The sequence below is a fragment of the Leptodactylus fuscus genome, chromosome 4 (genome assembly GCF_031893055.1).
Source record: "Leptodactylus fuscus isolate aLepFus1 chromosome 4, aLepFus1.hap2, whole genome shotgun sequence".
Taxonomy (NCBI): domain Eukaryota; kingdom Metazoa; phylum Chordata; class Amphibia; order Anura; family Leptodactylidae; genus Leptodactylus; species Leptodactylus fuscus.
The window spans coordinates 103,388,376-103,413,643 of NC_134268.1; the positions used below are offsets into that span (position 1 = coordinate 103,388,376).

The following is a 25,268-nucleotide window of genomic DNA, read 5'->3' on the forward strand; positions in this document are numbered from 1 at the left end:
TTACTCTTGAGGAATAAAGAATGTCACACTATGACGCTAGGTTTAGATCTGCTGTTTTAAAACTGAAAGCTGAGACTTAGACTTCATCAGGCCTCTGAAGGGTTAAGTTTGGTATCTGCCACTGACTAGAGATCCTTTAATTTCTGGTGAGTTATGAGGTTGTGCCCCAATGGATAAGACTGCTTTTTATAGCATATCCCGGATATGTGCAATGGTTCAAGATCTGGGGAATTTGGACACCAAGTCAACATCATGAACTCTTTGCCTCATTCCCCAAACCACTGCTGAAGAATTTTGCTGTGGACCATTAGGCTGTGTTCTCATAGTGGAATTTTCTGCAGATTTGTTTTCAATGGGAGGTAGAGGTAGCAGCAGGACATGGAAAAAAGAAGTGTCCTGCTCGATCTTGCTGTAGATTTGGCAGAGTTGCGGAGTCCATGACTCGAGACTTCCTGCTGATTAGGGTCATTCATCCGGGCCAGTGGGAACCCGGAACGGAATCCCGATGCACTGCATCAGCATCCCATCGCGGCTAGATTGCGGCAAAAATGCCGGCAGTGGAAAATGAAGAGGAATTCCTCTTCTTTTTCTGCCGTGTGAACATATTCATATCACACAGCAAGAGACCACTGCCATCAGGGATTACCATTGCAATTAAGGTCTGCAACTATGTTTAGATGTTACATATCCAAGTAACATCTAATCGCCTTGAATGCCAAGACCCCAATCTCCCAGGAGAGCACTGCCCAGAGTATCACATTGCTTTTGTTGGCTTGTCTTTTCCCCATAGTGCATCATGATGCCATCTTTTCCTCAAAGGATACACATGCACCCAACTGTCCAAATGATATAAAAGAAAACATGAATTATTAGGCTTCGTTCTTTGTCTGTTTCATGGTCCAGTTATGATGCTCAGCGCTATTTAGGCAGGGATTAGCATAGACACTTTGACGCATCTGTGCTACATACTGTAGCTCCATGTATTTTGTGTTCTGCTACCTTTCCTTTCATAGTCAGGAGTAACTTTATTCATCAATTTGTGCTACAGTAGTTTGTAATCCCAACATGTATCATTGAACCTTTGGCATCAATGACGCTGTTTAATGTCCTTCAATGAACTAATTTTAGTAGGTACTTACCACTTCCGGCACACCCAACAAGATCTAGCATTTTGGAAATACTCAGAACCAGTTACCTAGTCAGTTATATTCTTTTGCATACAATAACTTTAAGAACTAACTGTTCCGCCACTGATACACAAGTGGTTTTATTGTGCTTAGGGTCACATTATTCTTACAGGAAGCTTATTCACTCTTTTTTAAGGTCAACAAGGTAAAATGTGAAAAAGACTAAATTTTAGATGTAGTGAAAAAAATTTTTTTAAAAGGGTTTGTGAGAGGATGGAATTATTTTTTATAGTGCATTTACTGCACTGGACAAACTTGCTTATAGAATAGCAGTGTTCAACCAGCAGACCAATGATTATCATCCCAGGGTGAAGCAGAGGGAGAAGAAGTCTGCTCTGTGGCTATACCATACTCCAGCTGTAGGTCCAAAGAGTAGAAGGGAGTTGGTCATGGTACAGGGAGTCTGAGCACCAGCAGGAAAGGCTGAGGAATGAGACTTCTGCCCCATCTACTGTGCTCTGGATAGACAATAATTAGGGATGTCTGCTATACAGTAAAAATGGTTACTGAGCAGTGAATGACTAAAAAAAAAAAAATCAAATTTTTCCTCTTTAATAAAACTGAATCAAAGCACAACATACATAAATAGAACACTGAAGAGGTAAAACCTGTTAGGATTGAACCTATATTATGTTTGTAAAGTTGTTGCTCCTTAGATGAAACAGGGCAAACCTTAAAATTTAACACCTGGTTATGAACTACCCTATGAACTGTACAAACAAATATGACTTCCTCAGCAAAATACAGAAATTTTGGAGCATTTATTAGATACCAGCCTAATTTTCCTGACATATTGATTTATAATCATGATTTATTTTTGAATTTCTACCATTAAAAGTAGTTATTGATATATCATCAAAACACTTCAAGTTAGGGAAATTGCAATGTCCAGTTCTACAAGATTCTAGTTTTAACATATTAAATTCAGTGATGCAACTGGAATCTGAAGAAAAGATAAGCCATACAGAAAACTGCAAACATATGAAACAGACTTGACATAAATCGATCATTAAAAGACAAACTTACCAGAGGGGCCCAGTAGGTGTACAAGTAGCCTATCTTAAGAGCAGGCACAAACTGGGAGCAGGCAACTACCAGAAAATACAGATTCAAGAAAAATTTGAATTGTTGATACAAAACCTTAAAAAAAGCAAACAAAAACAAAATAAAAATATGAATAAAATAACAGAAAAAATGACATTAAATTGTATATAGGTAACTAGTAAGGCTGTCTTTACACTAAGTATAAACCACTCTATGGATTGCTAAAGCACCCATAGAGTTTATGGAAGCTTTGCATTACCTTTTACTTTATACAAAGATGTTTTTATCTCTTGGAGTTGACGCAGTATTCTTCATTATATTCCCTATTCTACAGGTATTATCTAGGGCTGACCGATTATAATGGAAATGAAAATCACAATTAGTGGAACACTAACTCAATTGCTATTAATGAATGATTATTTTAGGACACACCCCTTTTTACATGCCATAGGTCCCTATTTGTATGCTACTGAATTTTAATTTCAATTAGAGATATATCAGCGATCCCGATTGGACAGTGTACAGTTAGTGACATATTCTTTAGCCAGTGGCAGTGGAAGACATGGATGCAAAATAATTGGAATAATTGATGTGAGAAAGTTCATATCGATTAATTGAGCTGAATCTTGATTTCGATTATTTTTCAGTTAATTGCCGAGCCCTAGGTATTTCCCTCTAGGAGCTATTTTATCTAATAGAAATTAACTTCCATAGTGTCAAACAGAGGCAGGAGATGGTGGTACACACAGTTGTGGGAGACTCCATTAGAAGACTCTGCTGCAGATTCAATTACCGTATATACTCGAGTATAAGCCGAATTTTTCTGCACAGAAAAGAAGCTTTAAAAAATGTTTTAAAAAAGTTGTAAATCACTCCTTTCCCTAGAGTACATACAAAAGTAGAAAATGACTATGAATCACACACACATTAGGTATCCCTGTGTCTGAAAGTGCCTGGTCTACTGAATATAGGGTATCTGCAGTGCTCCTGTTCCGTCAGGAAGGGATTAATAGGAGCACTGCAGATACCCTATATTCAGCCAGACTGAATTCCAAGTGGGGGGAAAAAAACAACAAAAAAACAGTCCTCAAGCTCAGGGAAGGGGCAGACAGACAACCAAAACACCCCCTTCTCCTTTCCCATCACCCACCATCTACTGCACCCAAAAACTCTGACCATTTTAATTTCTGAAATTTTCCAGTAGCTGCTGCATTTCCCCCCTAGGCTTATACTTGAGTCAATAAGTTTTCCCAGTTTTTTTGTGGTAAAATTAGGGGCCTCGGCTTATATTCGGGTCGGCTTATACTCGAGTATATACGGTAAATAAGCCAGACAAAATATGATTCATGCTAAACTATTATCTTGGATAAAATGCCAGGCTCCATACAAAAATCTGATGGACCTCCTTTATATTCTTTTGTCTCACAAGACATCCAGAGCTTCCCATTTCCTATAAGGGAACACCACAAATAATGCAGAAGTGAACGTAGTCTACTGCAGACAAGATACCTGTGCGCCAGTGTGCAATAACACTTATCATATCAACCAAGGAAAAAACACCCAGCTATTGTAATAAAACCATGATTTTTATTAATGTCATTAAAATAGAATAGAATAAAGCAAAAATAGTAAACAATACAAGAATGAGTAAGGGGAAACTGGACTATACCCAAGGGTATAGGGTGAAAAACATGTATATCAGAGTCCCAGTGTGAATTAGTCTGTTGTATAGTCAATTGTAGGCACAGTTTTAAAATACAATATTGCTGGTAACAAGATCAACATATATCCATAGGGTGTCTATACATGTAGGAATTTGGTCCTGATTTTGAAGAGGATTCAACTTCAAAAATCACAACCAAATTCCACCCTGAATCTGCCTCCCTCTGGTTCAGCTGCAGAACTCACAAAATGAGACACTTAGCTGATCATCCCCATAACAAACAGTGCTATGGTGTGGGTTCCCAAATATTCATGAGACAAATCTCACAAGCTTCACCCAACAAATACTCACCTCCAATAGACTCCCATTACCCGCAGCACAGGAGTCTACTGGAGGTGGGTGTGGTGCATAAAAAAAAGAGTATAGCCTAAAATAATTGTTCATTAGCCGAAATCGAGGTAAAATGTCCAATTAATTGAAATTTTGATTAATTCAAATAAGCTGTACAGTGCACAAAGAGCATGGCCACAGTATCCTGAACAACTGTTTTCACTACGATCACCACCCAACACTGCGCCATAACATGAAGATTGACAGGTCCTGATGTGCAGCAACAACAAGACTAAATGGGCGCTCCAGCCAATGTGGCCTCACCCTCGATGCACTAAACAGCTCATTTGCATACAGGTTAAAAGTTGATTTTCTTGAAAGCAAGAGTGCACTTTGACATAAAAATGGTTTGTTCACTAAGCCACTACCATATACAATGAAGGAACTAAGTATTTGACCCCTTGCTGATTTTGTAAGTTTGCCCACTGACAAAGACATGAACAGTCTATAATTTTAAGGGTAGGTTAATTTTAACAGTGAGAGATAGAAAATCATAAGCAAAATTCAAAAAATCAAATTGTATAAATTTTATACATTTATTTGCATTTTGCATAGAGAAATAAGTATTTGATCCTGTACCAACCATTAAGAGTTCTGGCTTCTACAGAGCAGTTAGATGCTGTCTTAGGGAGCATTCACACGGCGTAACGTCCCGCGAGATTTGGCACGTGTACGCCGCGTGACCCTTTGCGTGCCGTACACGCTCCCATTCATTTCAATGGGAGCGGGGAGCGTATGCGCCGCGCTAGTTTGCGGCCGTGCATTTATTCACGGCCGCAAACTAGCGCGGCGCATACGCTCCCCGCTCCCATTGAAATGAATGGGAGTGTGTACGGCACGCAAAGGGTCACGCGGCGTACACGTGCCAAATCTCGCGGGACGTTACGCCGTGTGAATGCTCCCTTATAGTGTCACCTGTATAAAAGACTCCCGTCCAATAACTCAGTCAGACCCTAACCTCTACAACATGGGCAAGACCAAAGAGCTTTCTAAGGATGTCAGGGATATGATCATAGATCTGTACAAGGTTGGAACGGGCTACAAAACCATGAGTAAGACACTGGGTAAAAAGGAGACAACAATTGGTGCAATAGTAAGAAAATGGAAGAAATACAAAATGAGTGTCAATCGACATCGATCTGGGGCTCCATACAAAATCTCACCTAGTGGGTTATACTGGATCATGAGGAAGGTGAGAGATCAGTCTATAACTAAACAGGGGGAACTTGTTAATGATCTCAAGGCAGCTGGGACCAAAGTCATCAAGAAGTCTCCAGTGCTGCGTGAATGGATCAGATCTGCGAATGTCTCTTTGCCTCTTAAAAAATGGATATTTAAGCATAGGGATAAGGAGACTAAATTCCACTGTGCCTGGGACAAATGGATATCTTCCCCCATACCCTGTCTCAGTTTATCCCAGACTATGACTAAATACTTTGTGTTTGTTCCACGGTCCTGTGTGGATGGGTATGAGTGTATGCGGATGTTGATGTGGAGTTCCCAGGGGTGGTTCTGTGGGGGGAGAGCCGGTTATTTATGGTTTACTGTGTACTATTTTTCAATGTTTTTGTATAATTCATTTCCTTTTTAATTAGGAATTCTTATATGATCTGTATTTAGAATTTGGGTATTGCCTGGGCTGGTAAAAAGGGGCCGTAGCTGGGTCTTCCAGCAGGACACATACCCAAAACATACAGCCAAGGCAACAAAGGAGTGGCTCAAAAAGAAGCACATTAAGGTTATGGAGTGGCCTAGCCCATCTCCAGACCTTAATCCCATAGAAAACTTATAGAGAGCTGAAGCTCTGAGTTGCAAAGCGACAGCTTCAAAATCTTATGATTTAGAGATGATCCGCAAAGAGGACTGGACCAAAATTCCTCCTGACATGTGCACAAATCTCATCATCAACTACAAGAATGTCTGACTGCTGGGCTTGCCAACAAAGGTTTTATCACCAAGTATTAAGTCCTGTTTGCCAGAAGAATCAAATACTTATTATTCTATGCAAAATGCAAATACATTTTTGTAAAATTTATACAATGTGATTTTCTAGATTTTATTTTTGATATTCTCTCACTGATCAAATTAACCTACACTTAAAATTATAGACTGTTCATGTATTTTTCAGTGAGCAAACTTCAGTAAGGGATCAAATGATTATTTCCTTCACTGTAAGAGGTTTCCAAGGGACTGTGCGATGGTGGACTCCCTTTCAATTACCTTATGCCAGCATTATGAAGACAATCTGTATATAATGTGAGTGCCCAAGAAGCTGAACTTAAAGTAAAACTATTTATCTTTCCCCGCATCATACAATAATGAACAGATGTTTAAGAATTCCAACTACAAATGTAATTTAATTAAAAAAGTGGAGCTCATGGTTTAATCACAACAATAAATGGTTTACTGTATTCTTAATGAACTTCCTGACCTTTAAGAAAATGTCTGCTGTTTAAGCAATTTGTATGCATTTAATAATTTAAAGGAAGGGAGAAAACAGCGGCGTGGTTCAATAAAGATGAGAATATTTATCTGTCCAAAAGACAGTTGACATTTTATTACCTTGACACTAGATCAGCCTTTTAATTACACACAGTCATTAGTTTTGCGAGTTTTAATAAAAGCGCATATAAGATTCGAGGCTATTTCTTACTTTTGTATAAATAAACGGTCAATAAACTGTGCAAACTTATTAGCATTAGGCAGAGATAACCTGATGACACAGCAGGATACATTGTATCAACTACACATATGTAACAAGAGATAAAAATGGGAGCTCTGGGTACCAGGTAAGCAGATGGTAACATACCACAGTGCCATGTGGCACCTCCAGCAAGCAACAAAACAAAGAAGGACTGTGCAGAACATTTCTCACAAAGTCATGAATGACTACATTGTGATCAGATTTCTAAACCTTCCCCACAAATAAAACCAGTGTGGTCTCAGTTTTATCAAGCAAATGGGAATTATCCTAATGGACCTGTCTAGTTATTATTTTATAGGAAACCAGCATACTTTACGTGGCTGGCTACAGCTTCTAGTACAGTACCATTCATTGTAAAGTATCATCTGTAGATATAGTCTTTATGTACTTGCACCTTTAGCTCTATTGGCAAATAAGAAATAAAAGAGATTTTCTAGTCTTTAATAATTATGTGGAAATGGTTTACATTCAGTAAGATTAGTTACCTACTGATGTAGTGTGCATGCCTCTTATTGTCACCGTTTCCCAGTTTTCCCTCTTACTACCTTACAATACATTTGGGAAGCTATTTGTGACATTGTTTTGGTGCATCTCATTTTAGACATATTTCTCATTCAGTTACACCAAAAATATAGGACATTTTCTGACTACATGCGGGCAGGCACCTGTCTATCTTTAAGATACATTCAGAAACTGAAATCTGACATAAAACGTGGCACAGAGCAGACAAATGAAGTGTCTTTATCAAATTTTTAGAGGGCACGCAAGGGGGCAGAACTGTCTAATGCAACAAAATGAATTAAGTTGGTGCATGAGAAACCTGCAGGAAATCAGGCAAGACACTAGACTTATAAAGATAAGCGAGCAATGCCACTTCCATTAACTGGGTCATTTTATGCAATAGGGAAAAAGAACCATGGGAACTATAGTCCTTTACATTGGTAATACCATTGTGCCATCAAAACAAAGGTGCAACACTGTGTGGTACAAAGTAATAAAAATGGAAAATAAATAAATACTTTGCATCTATGGCATCACTTGGTAAGCATCTATACATAAATTGATTAGATAGATAGATAGATAGATAGATAGATAGATAGATAGATAGATAGATAGATAGATAGATAGATAGGAGATGGGAAAATACCTTCAACCAAAAAATATTAGTGCCACTTAGCTACAGTAGTGATGCTGGTTGGATCCCTAAAAATATATAGTACATTAGGGTAGTGGAAGCAGATTATTGCCTCATCTGTTGTAAAGGTACTGGAGGTTAAAGAAAACCTTCTTTGAATTTTTATACTAACTTTTTAATATGACTAGGATACTAAATCTTAAGTCAGTTCTCTTGCAGCCATTGTGTGAGAAATGTTCATTCATTCAGTGAGGGGTTAACAGAGGTTCTCCGCTCACTAAATCAATGCTTGTGATGACAGGAGGACTTACAAAAACTTGTTGCTCTGTAACCTCCAAAAGTAATTAGATGGTGTAGTGTGGGTTGTCTGTGATAACTCTGCCAGAACACATCAAAGTTAAATAATGTACCCACATATCCAGCACACCGGTATTGTATGGAACAGAGCCAAGCCTACAGAGAATGTTCCATTGTAACCCATCGTTCACATCTACATGTCCCTCTGGCTACAATGACATTTCTATCTACTGAACCAAGGTAGTTCCAGAGGTTTTAATTTTATATCAGTAGAAGTTTTGCAACTACCCACATTTCCTTTCTCATGTGCTGTACATAGTGCTCCGGTGGGGAGGGGGTAAATAAGGAAGCTATAATGCCCTAGACCAGTGATGGCGAACCTTTTAGAAACCGAGTGCCCAAACTGCAACCCAAAACCCACTAATTTATCAAAGTGCTAACACGGCAATTTAACCTTAATAATGTGCGGATCCACTATTGCACACAATTACAAACCTGCAAAATCTGGTCATATGAATGGGGCTTTCTGCGCCACTATGACCCCCACACAGTCCAACCTGCTTCACAGTGACCCCCACACAGTACAATTTGTTCCACGGTGGCCCCACACAGTATAATCTGTTCCACAGATGGGTGCCCAAAAAGAGGGCTCCGAGTGCCACCTTTGGCACCCGTACCATCGGTTCGCCACCATGGCCCTAGACTGATAGGGAGATAGAGGGGCAGAGGCTACTCTGGGCTATACAGAGTGAAACAGATGGGCGGATGTTATGATGGACTAGGAAGAGAGGACTTGCTGGGAAATGAAGTTTTCATTGAACTTCTGAAACTACAGACACCTCCTGCTCAAGAAAGTAATGGAGAACAACAATTGTGATTTCTGTTATGTTTTATGGTCCTTCGGTGCCAAATGCACACCCCCCCCCTCCAGGTCATCAAGCAAAACTCCTAATGCAAATGGTCCTACTGCTTGCAGATATTCTCTAGTCAGCTAAAGACACATTCTTACCCCGGGTATAAATGTAAAGATGTTGTACTTCTGATTTTTTATAGCATTCCTTGGATATTTTTCTTCACATTTCTCTGGACATCCCAACCACACAGTTCGAGCTTTCAGTTCTTTCCTTCTTCTGCAAACATTTATTAGCCAGTCACAACAGCTACAAGACAAAATAACATGAAAAATGGAATCAATTTTAACAGAAAGTTGTACACAACATCTACTCTGAAAGGGAAGGCTGGTATACAGTAGTGCTAAACAAGGGCTAAAGTGAGAATCAACTATTTGGGGATCTTTGGAGTCTATTGCTGGATTTTCTCACTAAGTTCAGGGAGTTGCAATAATATGTCAATATGTCTCTAAGGAGCTGCTTATAAATATAGACTGTATTTCCTATTTCCATTAGGAATCTTTGTTGCAGTTTGTTTAAAAAAATAAGTCTGAATAATCGCCATACATTATTTTATTTGACAAAATGGAGGACACTATACAGTAACAAAAACACAATCTAATGAGTCTGTCCAATAACAGATCTGTCAATGCCTTGTTTTCGATCTAATTACAGATGTGACATACGGTACCAGGTTTTAATATGATTTTAATATCCAAATTGTACCAATAACATGATATTAGAGAATTGCTTTCACTTCCATTCCTTGTTATAATACTTCAAGGGGTTTTTGAGTTGAATATCCGATCAGAGAGGTCTGACATAGAGAACCCCAACAGTTCAGCAGTGTGAAGAAAGTTCAGGTGAGTCCCCTGGCTTCTTCACTGAGCAGCACAGCGCCATACATTGCAGAGTGGCTGTGTTTGGTTTTGCAGTTCAGTCCCATTCTCCTGATGAATGAATGTGATGTCACTGGCCAGTGAAGTGGGAGCAGCATTCAATCCAATTGTCACTGATGCTTTGAGCAGCTGATCGGTTGTGGCGCCAAGTACCAGGCTCCAATCAGATATTAATAACCAATCCTAAGAATAGGTCATCAATATTCTACTCCCTTTAGGCCAAGGTTTCATGCAAACAGAAATTTAAAATAAAAAAAAGCTAACTTTTTTTCAAAGTTTTTGCTGCGTCTTTATCTTTTTTTTTTTCCTTCCCTTATTAAATCTATAGAGAAAACACTTCCGTTTCCACGGCTAATATTAACATGCTGTTGCTTTTTCGCAGCGTTTTTTTTCAACAAAGTGTGGATGACATTAACCAAGTATACAGTATACTAGTACTACGAAATGCAGAATTTGTGGATTCAATATGGAGTTTCACTTTAAAGTGTGCTACAGCTGCCTCTGCATGTTCTATATAGTAGTGATAAGGTCAGAGTCACGTTTATGATTAATTGACCAGTAATCCCGGGTAACTGTCGTTGTCCTAATTAATTATGCTGAGTGCAAGCAGTAAGGAAATCACCCCACTCTGTGTTGGTATTCATTCTTCTCTCAACCAAAGAATGTGTGAGGACGCACTTTTTATTGAAACACGAGGGTTAAATAGTAGCAGAGAAAGGAAGTCATATAACAACAATGTAAGTTTTCATATTCATTCCTGATTGGTATGGTACATCTCAACCAAACAGAAAAAGTTTAAGCAGTGCCATATATAGCCAGCTACTCCCGGGCCTGCGTGGTAACCTTGGCGAGCTGTCTTCTGGCAGCAAGCCAAGCATTTGTTTTTGTTTTTTTTGCACCAGTCGTGGATGCAGGCGCCATCTTATCATATAACATTATACCCGTTTCAAGCATAAGCAACTATATCTAGCATTCAACTTATAAGGACAACAATGTTTTTCATACATTACATAGTTATAAACTTCACAGTAGCATTAAATACTTCTATTTTGATATATTTTCCTTGTGCCTACCAAAAAACATTGAATTATTGCCTTATATGTTTCAATGGAATCCTCTCACGAGCTACAGTTACAAGTGCAGGTTAAACACCAACATACTATTGAAATCCCTATCTTTAGAATGTGATCCAAATCATTTGCTTCTTCAGGACACCTGGGAATCCTTCCACTAAATGTACATGTGAAGTATATGAAATACAATATAAATGAGGTCATATTTTTCCATTTCTTTCTCATACGAACAATACAGCTGTATCTAAGCTACATAAAGCCATCAGATTCCATTGAAATGGACTATAAAGTCCCTTCTTCAGAACCCTTTGAAATGCAATGCTATAATGTGATGTGTGTAGCCCAAACAATATTGAATTGTAACAAGATTTAGCTTCATTTGCAGATGATGTTTTTTAAAAAGGCAGCTGGTCTTGCCGAGCGGGAGCAGTAATACATATGAAAAAGAAAGATCTATATGCGGCACAAGACGAACAGAGTTCAATAGGTTCCAATTATCTAAGGATCCTCCCTTGTTTAGGAACATGGCCCATATTTGCAGAAATGCACTGATGAGCTGTTAATTATTGACATGTGAAAGTCAATAATGAATTCTACGATGGTGCAGTTTTTTCTTCTCATATGTAGTTATTGGTTTCTGCTCAGCCTGTATCTTAACAGAATCCTAAATCTTCACTCTCGCTCTCTCTGTCTTTAAACACAGACCCCGCAGGAAAAAGATGGAGCAGTATTTGTTACCTTTATTACATACCACCTTACCGTAGCAACTGTACGGTTTACGCTTTTTTTTTTCTACTGGACAATTTGGATATAGAAACGGCAACAGCTGAGATGCATTGTTATAGGAGATGTGCTTTATTTCTGCTTTCTTTCAAGCAATTGCATGAATAATTAACAAATCACAATTAGCTGATCCATCTCTGGCATAGGTATAGCGTTTATCTGAGCTGGGGAAGAGTACGTGGCTTCATCTAAGTTATCAGTAAGCTGCATAAAGTAGATAACCATTTATGCACACGTTACGATCATTGTGTGAAGAAAAAAATGGCAAGTCAGGTTTTTTATGTTTTATACCCACAAAAGTCAAATCTCAAAATCCGCTGTTATCTGTCCACATAAAGGCCATTTCTCTTTTCAAAAATCTGTATTTATTACGACTCAGGGGCTTCCGCTATTGAGATTGCTTCTAATCATGTTTCAGGATACATGTTTTGTTTTCAAGGGGAAAAAAAAAAAAATCTCATTCAGCAAAATCATAAGGCAAAGGGCCCGCATTGTGGACACACAGCAGCCATTTACCCGCAGCAGACAAAACCCGCAACAATCTGTAGTTCAGCACTGTTTTTCAGCTGAGTTCAGTAAGCCCTGCTTCCCCACAACTGGATTTCAGCCGTGAATCTCGGTCCGTTGTTTTGGCTGGATTTACCAGCCTGAACAGTATGCCAGGAGAGGGACTCGTAGCTATTTAGTTTATCCATACTGTCCCAAATTATAATCGGTACAGGACAGTATGTTACCTGGAGTCGGGGACTCCTAGCAGCGTAGATAACTAACTTTCGTGACTGATGTGCTACTTACTCCCTCCTCTGTCAGGTGGGTGGTCTCAGGCAGGAGCAGGGAGGGGGCTTTATTCAGAACCCCAATCAAAGGTAGAAGTGTCAGAGCTTAGAATTCCACCTTTTCTCTGTTTCTGCCTGACACCACCTGCCTGATCCTAAATCAGGGGTGCTCAATACGTCGATCGCGATCTACCAGTCGATCACAATGGACGTATGGGTCGATCGCGGGTTGCAGCCAGGCATCCCTGCTGTCTGCTTCTTCACAGCGCAGGCTGAGAGTTATCTCTGGACACTGGCAGGCTGGGGCAGCCCCACCTGCCAGTGTCCGTAGATGACTCTCAGCCTGCACTGTGAACAAGCACTTGCAGGCCGCTCTTAGGGATTGAGGGGGCCAGGGTGCTGCTTGTTCACAGCGCAGGCTGAGAGTCATCTACAGACACTGGCAAGCGGGACTGCCGCAGCCTGCCAGTGTCCAGAGATAACCCTCAGCCTGCACCGTGAAGAAGCAGACAGCGGGGATGCCTGGGCGGCCACCTCTCACGATCCGCCCGGCCCCGCCCACATGCCCAGCCTGCCCACAGACATGCCCAGCCCTGCCTACAGGCCCGTCTCGGCCCCGCCCACAAAAAGTGAGTAGTCGATCTTAGGGCTTGGTCATTTAAAGAAGTAGCTCACAGGCTGACAAAGTGTGAGCACCCCTGTCCTAAATAATATATAATACAACAAAATTAACTGTACTTATTGCTGGGGAACAGTGGGGGTAGAGAAAAAATTCCAATTGTCAGTGGATGGGCATCCATTAAATGATGCAAGAAGAAGGACTTAAGAGGTGGTGAAAGGTCTAATTTAAAGGGGTTGTCCCATCTCAAGGACCTTATCAATACTGATAGCTTATATAAATTGAATACTTTTCCTAAATATATTGCTTTACAAATTCCGCTTTCCTTGCCTGCTATGTGACCTTATTCCTTTCATTGTTTACATAGCTATAACCACGGACCTGGGAGACAGGACATGTGACGTCACTTACTCAGTGCTGGCAGGACAATCCATTCAGCTAATTGCACTTTGTTGATAAAGCCGAGTCTGTTACCTCTCTATGTAAACACACAGATAACACAGAGTCCATTCTGTACAGGCATGTGTATATTATCTGATCTGCAGAAGGATTGTGTGTACCGTTCAGCGGGAGAGGGGGAGAAATACAGGAAGTAAGAAGCAGACATTGCAGGTAGCCGGCTGATACACTGATATGGGAAAACCCCTTTAAATATTTATTGCTAATTGAAATTGGTAGATAATGGCCCCAGTTAATCTTTATCCACATTGCAGGCTCATCTGAGATGTTTATGCATGGGACCTTATTCTAGGGCTACAAAGTGACCCCCATATCCAATCACTCGCACGCTCGTGTCATCTCCACCTCAAAAACATCTCTAGAATACGCCCTTTCCTTACCAGAGATACATTAAAGCCACTTATTGTCTCTGTGCTTCATTCTCGCCTTGACTACTGCAACTCCCTTCTAATCGGTCTTCCCCTTACTAAACTCTCCCCTCTCCCCTCTATTCTGAATACAGTGGCCAGGCTCATCTATCAGTCTAGACACTACAGCAATGCCCTTGGTCTGTGTCAGTCACTACACTGGCTGCCTATTCATTACAGAATACAATATAAACTTATCACCCTCATCCACAAGGCTCTCCATAATGCTGCAGCTCCCTACATTTCCTCCCTCATCTCTGTCTACCGCTCAACCTGCACTCTCAATGACCTAACACTTACATCCTCTATTATCAGAACCTCCCTCGCTCATATACAAGACTTCTCCCGAGTTGCACCACTTCTCCGGAATGCTCTATCCCAGACAATCATATTAACTCCCAATTTCTACAGCTTCAAGTGCAAACTAAAGACACATCTTCTCAGACAGGCCTATCGCAATTCCTAATGTAAACCCTTCCGTACTGTAATTAGAATCCCTAAAACAAACCCTCCTCTGTTCACGCTCCCACATTACCCTAAATGATATGGTGCTGTTTTAGACTAACTTTATATGTCCAGGCATCATCTGCATGTTAAAGGACATGACTGGTGATGGTTAATACAGTTTTGTTTGTGTAATGACAGTAACCTCTATTACAAAATTGTCTGACCACTGTATAAGCAATGCTGCCTCCGATGCTGCCCCTGATACCTCTTGTGTCACCCCCTCTACCTCATAGATTGTTATCTCTTATGACCAGGGCCCTCAGTCCCATTGTATGAAGTGACTATTTCTTTGTAATGTATCTTTTTGTCTGTACTTGAACCCTACAAATTGTACAGTGCTGCGGAATATGTTGGCACTATATAAATAAAATGTATTATTACTTATCAGACCATGTATAATCTGCTAATAATTCTATGTAAGGAATATGCAAATAAGACCTCCTTAGTGAAAAAGAGGAACTTGCTCCTAGCGACACCTTTAGAAAGGTAGTTCACTATAGATTAATGCATGGCTTTTCATAGAACCTACTCCTTAAATACGACCTTTCATGAATTTGGGTACATGCGGTGTTATATACCTTTGGAAAGCCGACGGTGCGCTGAATTCAAACGAGTACTATCAGGAGGGGAAGAGGCATTCCTCCCCGCTCACACAGTACAGCGCTATAGGCGCTGCTGTGCAGAAGGATGTTCCTGACAGAGTGTCAGAAACGCCCTTCTGACTGTGAAGAGCTACAGTACCGGCACCGATAGCTCTTCACCCGGGGCACAGATTGGGAAAGCCGACAGTGCGCTCGGCTTTCCAGCGGTATATAACACCGCATGTACCCAAATCCATAAAAGGTCCTCTTTAAGTGAGTCTATCAGTTTATTTCACCCTATTAAACTACAGTTCAATGCCAGGTAATGGACATAAACAATTTTACAAGTATTTCTTGTGTCTTCAGACAGTGGACCAATCACCAAGAAAAGTCACTTTTATGTGATATTCGAATTACTTAGCAAGTGCCTACTGTGAAGGCCGGAGACCCACAAATTCTTAGGCTCTCCTTGCTGTACCCTGCCACACCCCCTTGGGTACTGATCAACAGCTTCAGCTCTTTTCTGCTGGGGAGTATAGCACATCGTGCAGTAAGGTCACTGATGTCAATGCCCGCAAAAAGTACTTAAAGGGGTACTTCTCATGAACATAATAATCATATCTATATTTGTAGATAAAAGTTAAACATTTTTGCAACTATAAGTAGTTAGAAATTCTGCAGAATTTTAAGATTTTCTCTAATCATCTTAGTGCTGACATTTGTTATCTAGATTGGTTGCCAATAGGTACAACGATGAATGCAGAAACTCTCTATGGTCTGGGTCTTGTCAAAAACCCAAACGTGATTTTCTTATTGTACTGAGATATCAAACAGGGACACTACTTGTATGACAAGATATCCCGGCCAACAATAAGGAAATCTTGGTTATTTTTTTTTTTTTATTTTTACCTCAGAAAGGTTCTGCATTCATAGTCATATCCAATGGAAACCGATCAAGACAATAACTTGTGACCACTAGATATTTAGAGAAAATCTTTAAAACTCTGCAAAATTTTTAATTACTTATATTTGCAAAAATGGTTAACTTTTAATTATCTACAAATTTAAAAATGGTTGTATTCATGGGAGTACCTCTTTAAGATGTGCGTACCTGGGATAGCTCCACGGATTCATGAATTTTCAGTATAGGAAACTAGGACTTTGGAAGGTGCTGATGCTGTCATGAGGACTAGAGATGAGCGAATACTATTCGAAATGGACGTTTCGAATAGCACGCACCCATAGGAATGTATGGAGGCGGCCGACATGCAGACTTTGCCGGCAGCCGGCCGCTTAACCCCCTGTGTGCCGGCTACATCCATTCATTCCTATGGGTACGTTCTATTCGAAACTGGAGTTTCAAATAGTACTTGCTCATCTCTAATGAGAACACATTAGCTGCATGTTGCACTTGGCACTGCCCAGCAGGCACCTGCCAACTCATTTGTATATCACATTAAGCTCATTTTCTTTGTGATTTGACCCCTGTATAGGGTCAAAAATATATGCTAGTAAAATTGTTTATTTCCATCACCCATCACTGGAATTAGTCTAATAGGGAAAAAGTAGCCAACGTACTCCTTTTAAACTAAGGCTCCACGGTGCGTAAACACAGCTTTTTCTGTTGCAGATTTTGCTGCAGCTTTTGGAGCCAAAACCAAAAGGAATGGGAAACATACAGAAAGTTCTTATACTTCTACCTTCTACTCAATCAACTCTTGGCTTTGGCTCAAAAAACCACAGCAAAATCTGTCACAGAAAAAGCTGCACTTCTACAACGTGAGGCCTCAGTCTAAAAGGAGTTTGCCTGTGTTCTCCTGGAAATCTCCACAACTCTAGATCCCTGAATGCCATATATCTGCAAGATCCAGTTCAAAAAACAGTAAGCTCAAGATCATAGATCTTCCTCAAAAGATGAACAGACAGAAATTAAACTTCATGATTTTATCCTGTACTTTTTTATATACCGAAATAAAAAGTTTAAAAAAAAAAAAGTTTACAAAATGCATTTATATAACAATGCACAGTTAAAAATATATATATATAAGCCCGGTATTGTCTGTAGCTGTATATACATTACATCATCATCAGACAGATGAGCCCAAGTAATAAATTCCACATTTTATTGCTGACGCTTTAAAAGTTTTTCCTACCCATTTTACATGCAATCTCTATTTCTCTGTTCTCAATGGGTGGTATTGCTCCCATTTTATAGGATGGGGAATGAAAATCCACACAAATTCCTATGTAAGGTCATTGGATTTATTGAAAGATTGTTATCCAGATGCCCTTTTATCCTATGCATTTAGCAGAAGCTAGCAACATTAGAAATAATGTCAGAGCCATAATTGCTGAAACTATTAGAAAACCTTCACATAAAAGATCTACAGTGTGCACGAATGGCGGATATTCTGTGCATCTTTCACGCAGATTTGCAGGTGGAAAATCATCAGAATAATCAGTAGAGAATAGTAGCTTGTTGAAGAAATGGAATCGGTGCATAAAGCGACCTGCAGTGCAGATTATAAAGCCGCAGCACTTCTATGGGAGTTATGGACACAATGTAGCTTAGAGCTATGCTGCTTTCCTAAAGCCTGACCATGGTGGACAGTCCTTGCCATGAGGTTGGATAAGTAGCAGGCATGGGTACTGGAGGAGGCTTCATTTCAGAGATAGGTCTCAAAGGTGGGATCCACACCTATTAGATAGTTATAGAATATCCTGTTGCTATGCCATAAATGTCTTTCATGGGCAAACCCTTTTAAATGTACAAAAATGTTCACATACATACTGTAAATGTGTCAGTACTGATGAGAGATTACCTTTATCTTACCAGTCTGGTCACAAAGTAGTGAAAAAGACTTTGATTTACAAATAACACATCGTCAAATAGAAAGCTAGCAGACGTCAAGAAAACATACAAAATAATATATCTATAACGCTGGGTTCACACCTGCGTTTGGGGTCTCCGTTCTATGGTTTCCGTCTTCTGCATGCCAGAAGACGGAAACCATAGACAGGGTCCGGCCGTGTGCGGTGGTGAGCGTTTTAGGCTCTCCGCCGCGAAACCGGATTTTTTTATCCGGACACAGAGTACTGCATGTCCGACTCTGTGTCCGGATTATAAAACCCGGTTTCGCGGCGGAGAGCCTAAAACGCTCACCGCCGCGCACGGCCGGACATCTCTCTCACCCATTCAAATGAATGGGTGAGAGAGACTCCTGCAGGTTTCCGTATCCTGCCTGTGTTTTAGGCAGGAAACGGAAACCTAAGTACGGAGTGCCGGGCCGCAGATGTGAACGAGCCCTTAGATGTTTTTACAAATAAGGAGATAAAACTGGAGCTGGTGTTTAATAAATCTTCCCCAGGGTGTTTTCTAAGTAACTGAGCAATAATAGCCAATTTCATTTCACATACCAGATTTCTGACTGCTTTTGCTTTGAGACAGTGTATGAATGAGCAGAATTTGGTGACTAAAGATGTGATGTGTCATCATAGTGACAGCTTCATTTCAGAAACTCATGATAAGCGTCTCTAACTACAGACAGAAGTCTCTGTGGTGATCGGCTTTTCTGGACATCTGCTCTCTTCTCCTGTACAGCCGAGTCCACCAGAGCAAATGCCATTCTGCAGCTCCACAACACTACTTCATAGAAGATGATCCCTCGCTCACATATCAATATGCACTAATAGGTTATGGGTGCCACCACTTTTATGCTGAGTTTTTAATGGACCTATAACTGTATGACAGATACATTATAATCCCCACCACTACCTAATTGTGTTTCACTCATTTGATTGCTAGAATACTCTGAGAAAAATTCTACTCAACCAAGAAGATATAAAGGAACGGTAAAAGAGCCTAGTAAATGCTATGACACAAGCTTCAAGGCTGCCATATCGGACGTACTGTACATCTACTCCACTTAGGACTCATGAAGATCCATGTTGCCATAGAGGCATGGCTTCTAGGGAAAAATACAGCACTGTAGCATAACACAGCGGCATTTGGACAGCCTGCAGCTCCACAATGCAGATACACAGGTACCGCCATACAGGCTACATGCTGTGTATAACAAGACAGCTATGCCAAAAGTTAACTATTTATTTTTAAAGACAATTTAAAAGTCTAACTAAGTAACTTCTGATTACAGAAAAATCCAGCACAAAGTCGGACGAAGGATAAAATCACCTTTTATTTGGATTCATTAAAAGCCTCTATACAGGAACCGTCTATTCATATTCGTCAGTGCATAGATGTAACTGCTACGCGTTTCGGGACCAGGAAGGTCCCTTCCTCATGGCACTTCTGATTAACCTGGGAGATTTGGATATGTGTGAGGGGTAGCACTTCTATTCTGCATAAATAATAGTTTTCCTCTCTGCAGCTACATCACTAAATTTCAGTTCTCCCTGAGGTTACGGGTGGAGAAACCAGGAGATTCTGCTCTAACATTCACTGTGAAGTAACACAGAGGATGTTATACAGCAGTACTGAACTTACTGATAATGAATAAAGCAGTCTGGAGAAATAGAAATCATACTGTTAGCAACAGCTGCCTCTGTACACTATGTGTGTTTGTTTTTCAGTAACTCAAATTTACCTCTCCTTCCACCTTTTCCATAGACTTGTCTGGCCAACTTGTAATCTGATCAATATGTGAGCTCCAAGTCTATTATCTCCCAATTAAAAAAATAAAATAAAATAATTTAAGTGTAACTCCCATTTTTTTTTTTTTACTTATGCTATTGTGTTGGGACATGTTTGGTGACCATTTTTGTTATATATTTATTATCCTTTTTAACTTCCTTTTTACTATAAAACAGGTTGTAGCATTCTCCTTAGCAACACGGTTTGGTTTTATACCACTTAGAAAAATCGTTCTCAGCTTTCATATGATGCCAAGATTGAAGTACAAATTATCAGAACCTGAACTATCACTAGTTAAAACACAGTCAGAAATTTGAACTTAATATAGAGCAGTTCATATTGCAAATAAAATCACATTCCCGACTGTGTATTTAACTAGTGATACTTTTTTTTTTTTTTTTTTTTTTTTTTTTTTTTTACAGCTAGTACTTCATTCTTGGCAGCATATGAAAGCAAAGGATCTATAAGCTGAGAGTATCATTATTCTAGTTGGTTCAGCTCTGTAAGAGCTTTAGTACAGGTGTAGACACAGTCTCTTCCCTCGCAATGCTTAGTTAGACCATTACTAATGGGAACTTTACATCCTGTTTTCTATTAAACGAAAGTTTGATACATTAAAGGGGCTCTATCACTGGATTTTTGCTATTTTAGATAAACATATGCCAGAATAGCCTTTAAAACGACTATTCAAGTCCTGCTAATCATTTGTTAAAAGACCCCCCCCTCCTCTATTTTAATGAATTACCTTTTAAACGTATATGTAAATGAGCCCTCCGTGCACCGTGGGCGTTCCTGTGCACCCCTCACGTCCTACTCTGTTCACGCCCTCCTCTCTTGGTGGTTCTATGTAAATCCCTCCTCCCACTTTCGATTCACTGTCTCTTCCCTGCTTCTGAAAAGGACCTGTGATGACGTCACTACTGCTGTGTCCCTGTGATGATGTCACTACAAGGTCCTTCGTCGTCTTCTAAGTAGTGATTTGTGCAGAGCAGGGGCTGCAGCTACCTGTGTCTATCATAGATCTCCATGTGCACAGTAGATCTATGCTATGATAGACACAGGGAGCTGTAGCCCCTGCTCTGCATAGTTCACTACTTAGAAGACGACGAAGGCCCTTGTAGTGATGTAATTCATTAAAACGGGGGGGGGGGGGGGGGGTTAACAAACAATTATCAGGATCTGAATAGGCTATTCAGGCATATGTCTATCTAAAATAGCAAAAATAGAGTGATAGAGCCCCTTTAATAATGTATATTACAAAAATGTTCACAACCCCCTTTGGAAATAATATAGATAGCTCTGTAACCTTAGTGTTATATGAAAGAGGAGGAGTACATGACACATATCTGTTTGAAGTGACCCCCTCCACTCCCCACTTTAGCTTCCTTGTATTATACAAGAGTGTTTACACCCGTAATCATAGTGAGAAGTATGAGATAGCTCTCAACATAGAAAGGAGGGAAAGGAAAAAATATTGATTAATGACAGAAAGGAGCCAAAATGCGTTAATAAAGTATTCTACAAAATGTAATAATGACCTTACTAACGAGGTTGAACTTGTTTCTACACACAGTATAGCATTGAGAGCAGCAGTATTGAATCACTTGCGCCTCCAAAGTATTGAATATTTGATGTATCGTGCAACTCTTAGCAGGTTCTATAATATGGTGGCCTATCTTAAAGAGGACCTTTCACCAGTTTTGGGCACATGCAGTGTTATATACTGCCAGAAAGCCGACAGTGCGCTGATTTCAGCGCACTGTCGGCTTTCCCGATCCGTGCCCGGTGTAAAGAGCTTACGGTGCCGGTACCGTAGTGCTCTATGGTCAGAAGGGCGTTTCTGACCATTAGCCAGGAACGTCCTTCTGCCTCGCGGCGCCTATCGCGCTGTGCTGTGGAGCGGGGAGGAACGCCCCCTCCCTCTCCTGATAATACTCGTCTATGGACGAGCTGTGTGAGCAGAGGGAGGGGGCGTTCCTCCCCGCTCCACAGCACAACGCGATAGGCGCCGCGAGGCAGAAGGACGTCTCTGGCTAATGGTCAGAAACGCCCTTCTGACCATAGAGCACTACGGTACCGGCACCGTAAGCTCTTTACACCAGGCACGGATCGGGAAAGCCGACAGTGCGCTGAAATCAGCGCACTGTCGGCTTTCTGGCAGTATATAACACTGCATGTGCCCAAAAGTGGTGAAAGGTCCTCTTTAAGTTTGCTGAGGGTCAACATTCAGCACCATCCTACTAATATTATAAATGTGAAAGTTTGTGTGTTTGGATGTTTGTTCCTCAATCAGGGATTCGGCTGAAATTTGGCACATATATACCTTGAAACCTGGAATGAAACATAGGCTACGTATTCTGCCGGTACATGCCCGCATCACGCGACCACTAGCCCCGAAATCGCCGTACCACAAGGCTAACGGAGCCGAGATGACGTCATCTACTCTACTTGAGCCGCTTTCTGATAAGGGTGGCGCTACAAACGATGTACGCGATGGAGAACATGGCGCCTACTGCAAGCTCCGGAGCTTCCAGACCACGCACCCCTTGGTGTGGGGCCACGAGAAGTGGTTCGCCTGCGCCGGCTGTGTGTGCACGCCGGGAGAATGCAGTGTTCGGTCTGTGAAAGGGGGGGGGGGGGGTGTCGCTTGTGCCGCTGTCAGCAACATCCGTGCAGCCGGCTGTGCCGTTGCGGCTGCTGCTGGCAGATGCAGCCAATCTGTTTAAGGTGGGGGGTGGCCAGGGGTACGCGGGATAGGGGGGCCACATGGCAGGGGACTTTAGGGAGGGGGTGACCAGCAGAAAGAGGGCCACATGCAGCCATGCTTTGCGGAAACTGACGCGTGCATCAGCTGTGCCGCTCTATGACTCCGGCGGCTGACTGTACACATCGGCCTCTGGCAGGTGTGCAGCGGGGGACAGTCCAGACTGTGGGGACCATGGGGCATGTGTGAGACAATGCGCACACTATCGGGTGCGCACATTCGGTAAGTACACATGGTCAATCTCAACTCTTACCTTTGCCACGGGCTGGCCAGCCGGCCGTGCGGGAATGGGGGGGCCATGTCATGGTTATGGCACGGGGAGCTTGGGGCCCGCATGACATTGGGGACGCAGGGCAATAGAGGAAAGGGGGCATTGCGGGGGGGACAAGAGGGGGGAGCGAGACTGTGACGGGAGGGAGTGTGCCGACGGGTCGCGCGGGGGAGGGGGGGGCACGCCGCGGACGAAGTCGCGGGAAATGCTAGTTGACAGTATTTTAAAGAAAGTAAAGAAAGCTAATGCTCACTTTTTACCAGATACAGCTTTGTATTTTTAGTTGCGATTTGTGCCTGACAAAGCTGCAGTACCAGACAATTCTGGCCCTAAAAATATAGCGCTGACCCTGATTAACAATAGATATGAGCACAGTGTTTCTTAGAATACCTTCTCTGCAAGGGTTTTAAGAGCTAGACCCCCACCTATCTAATATTAATGGACTTTCCTTTAAAACCGGGAAGGTCATCAAATAGAAAAAAACAAAACAGACAACTCCCTCAAGGGTACTACATTGAACAGATTCCCTCATATCAGTATTTAGTAAATTGTCCATAACGAATAAGATTTTCAGAGTAAAAAGTGTCAAAATATGAAGGCAAATTGCAAAAAAATTACTGAAGTACATGGACTATACCAAATGTATGCTAGCCACTAAATGCAATGTAATTGAGCAGGTGCAATGTCTTGTTTATTTTCACATTTAAAAGGCAGATGTTTTACACCCAAAGATGTGACTGGAATATTGTACAAAGAGTTTAATTTGCCAAGGGAACAAACTAATGGTTTATCTACCTCTGTTAGCCAAACTTTCTTTAGAAGAAAAATGTATACGGACTGATTTATTTTTTTATTTTTTTTTAAAGTACAGATCACACACACTTAATAAGTTCCCCACAACCCATACTGTAATTATTGTACTCTACAGGTAGCGCTAGTAATCAGCCAAGAGCAACTGTGTAGCCATGTCATTCTTAAAAGATCAGCATTTTCCCATGCTTCTGCATAACAAATGTGTTGCAGATTAATTGAAAGTGTACAGGGCATCTCAGTGCTGAGATTAATCCGAGCATTTGATATCCCTTTCACTTCATATGGAAATGCCATTCAATGGAACCATTTTCATTGGGACAATGTGTTTTTGATAACAAGTGGAATGTAAATCTCATGAGAAAGAAATCAATCCAACCAAAGTAGTCCTCTGTATTGATTTGTGTGCATTATAATTTCACAGGCTTGAATGGAATTTCAATGTAACAAAAAACAATTTCGGAGTGAGAGAAATAGAGAAATTATCAGGGCAAATGGGAAGTTTGGAATTTCTTGTTAAAAGATGACTGTTGCAAAACGTGGAAAAAAAAGCAATAAGAGACCATACAGCATATTCAATATTATTTTATACACATACAAAAATTTCAGATAGCAGTGGAAAAAATACTGTAAGATGGCTTTTAAAAATACAAGGGTTAATAATTTTGTTAATTGACAAAAATAAATTAAGTGAATGAACAAAAGAGAAAACTAAATCATTTTGATATCAGGCATGGCCACAATTTGTAGGAGAAGTTCTGGAAGTGAATTGATGGCATGGCCATCATGGAGTCCAGATCAACATCATTACGTCTGGGATTACATGAAGAGACAGAAGGATATGCGTAAGCCTACATCTACAGAAGAGCTGCGGTTAGTTTGGAGCGACCTCCATGCTGAGTTCCCTTATGACAGCCCTGAATTTTTTTTTTAAGTCCTGCAAGGTGCAGCCTCTATAGATGAGACTTGTTTTCCAGTACATCTCTAGGATAGTTGATCACAAAACTGAGCAAGTCAACATCTTTCATCAGGGCAGATTGTGCTGCAGTAGAGGTTCCTTCAGATGACATGAAGGAATATGCTGCAACCAAGATAGATGTAAGTTTAACAGTAACATCCACATGAAGAGCCGGACACACTGCATCTGCCTACTTGCCTTCTTTCCATAGTGCATACAGACACCATGTTTTCTCCAGGTAAACAATAAACCTAGCCATTGACCAGGCCACATTTTCCATTGCTCTATGATCCAGTTCTGATGCTCAGTTTGGGTGTATTCGGTGATGAATGGAGGACAGCATGAGCACTCTGATAAATTTATAGCAGAGTAAGCTGCAAGCACCGTATGTTCTGACACC

The 25,268-nt window shown here is 40.9% G+C and overlaps 1 protein-coding gene across 2 annotated transcripts in view; it reads right to left on the reverse strand.

The window, feature by feature from the left end:
- ATP9B (ATPase phospholipid transporting 9B (putative)) overlaps positions 1-25,268 on the reverse strand; it is a 249,056-nt gene that overhangs the window by 208,723 nt on the left and 15,065 nt on the right. For both annotated transcript variants that reach the window (XM_075270907.1, XM_075270906.1), the window contains exons 3-4: positions 9,430-9,580; positions 2,214-2,327 (exon numbers count right to left, since the gene is read on the reverse strand). In XM_075270907.1, the coding sequence (XP_075127008.1) occupies positions 2,214-2,327; positions 9,430-9,580 (265 nt within the window). The remainder of the gene's footprint in view (positions 1-2,213; positions 2,328-9,429; positions 9,581-25,268) is intronic.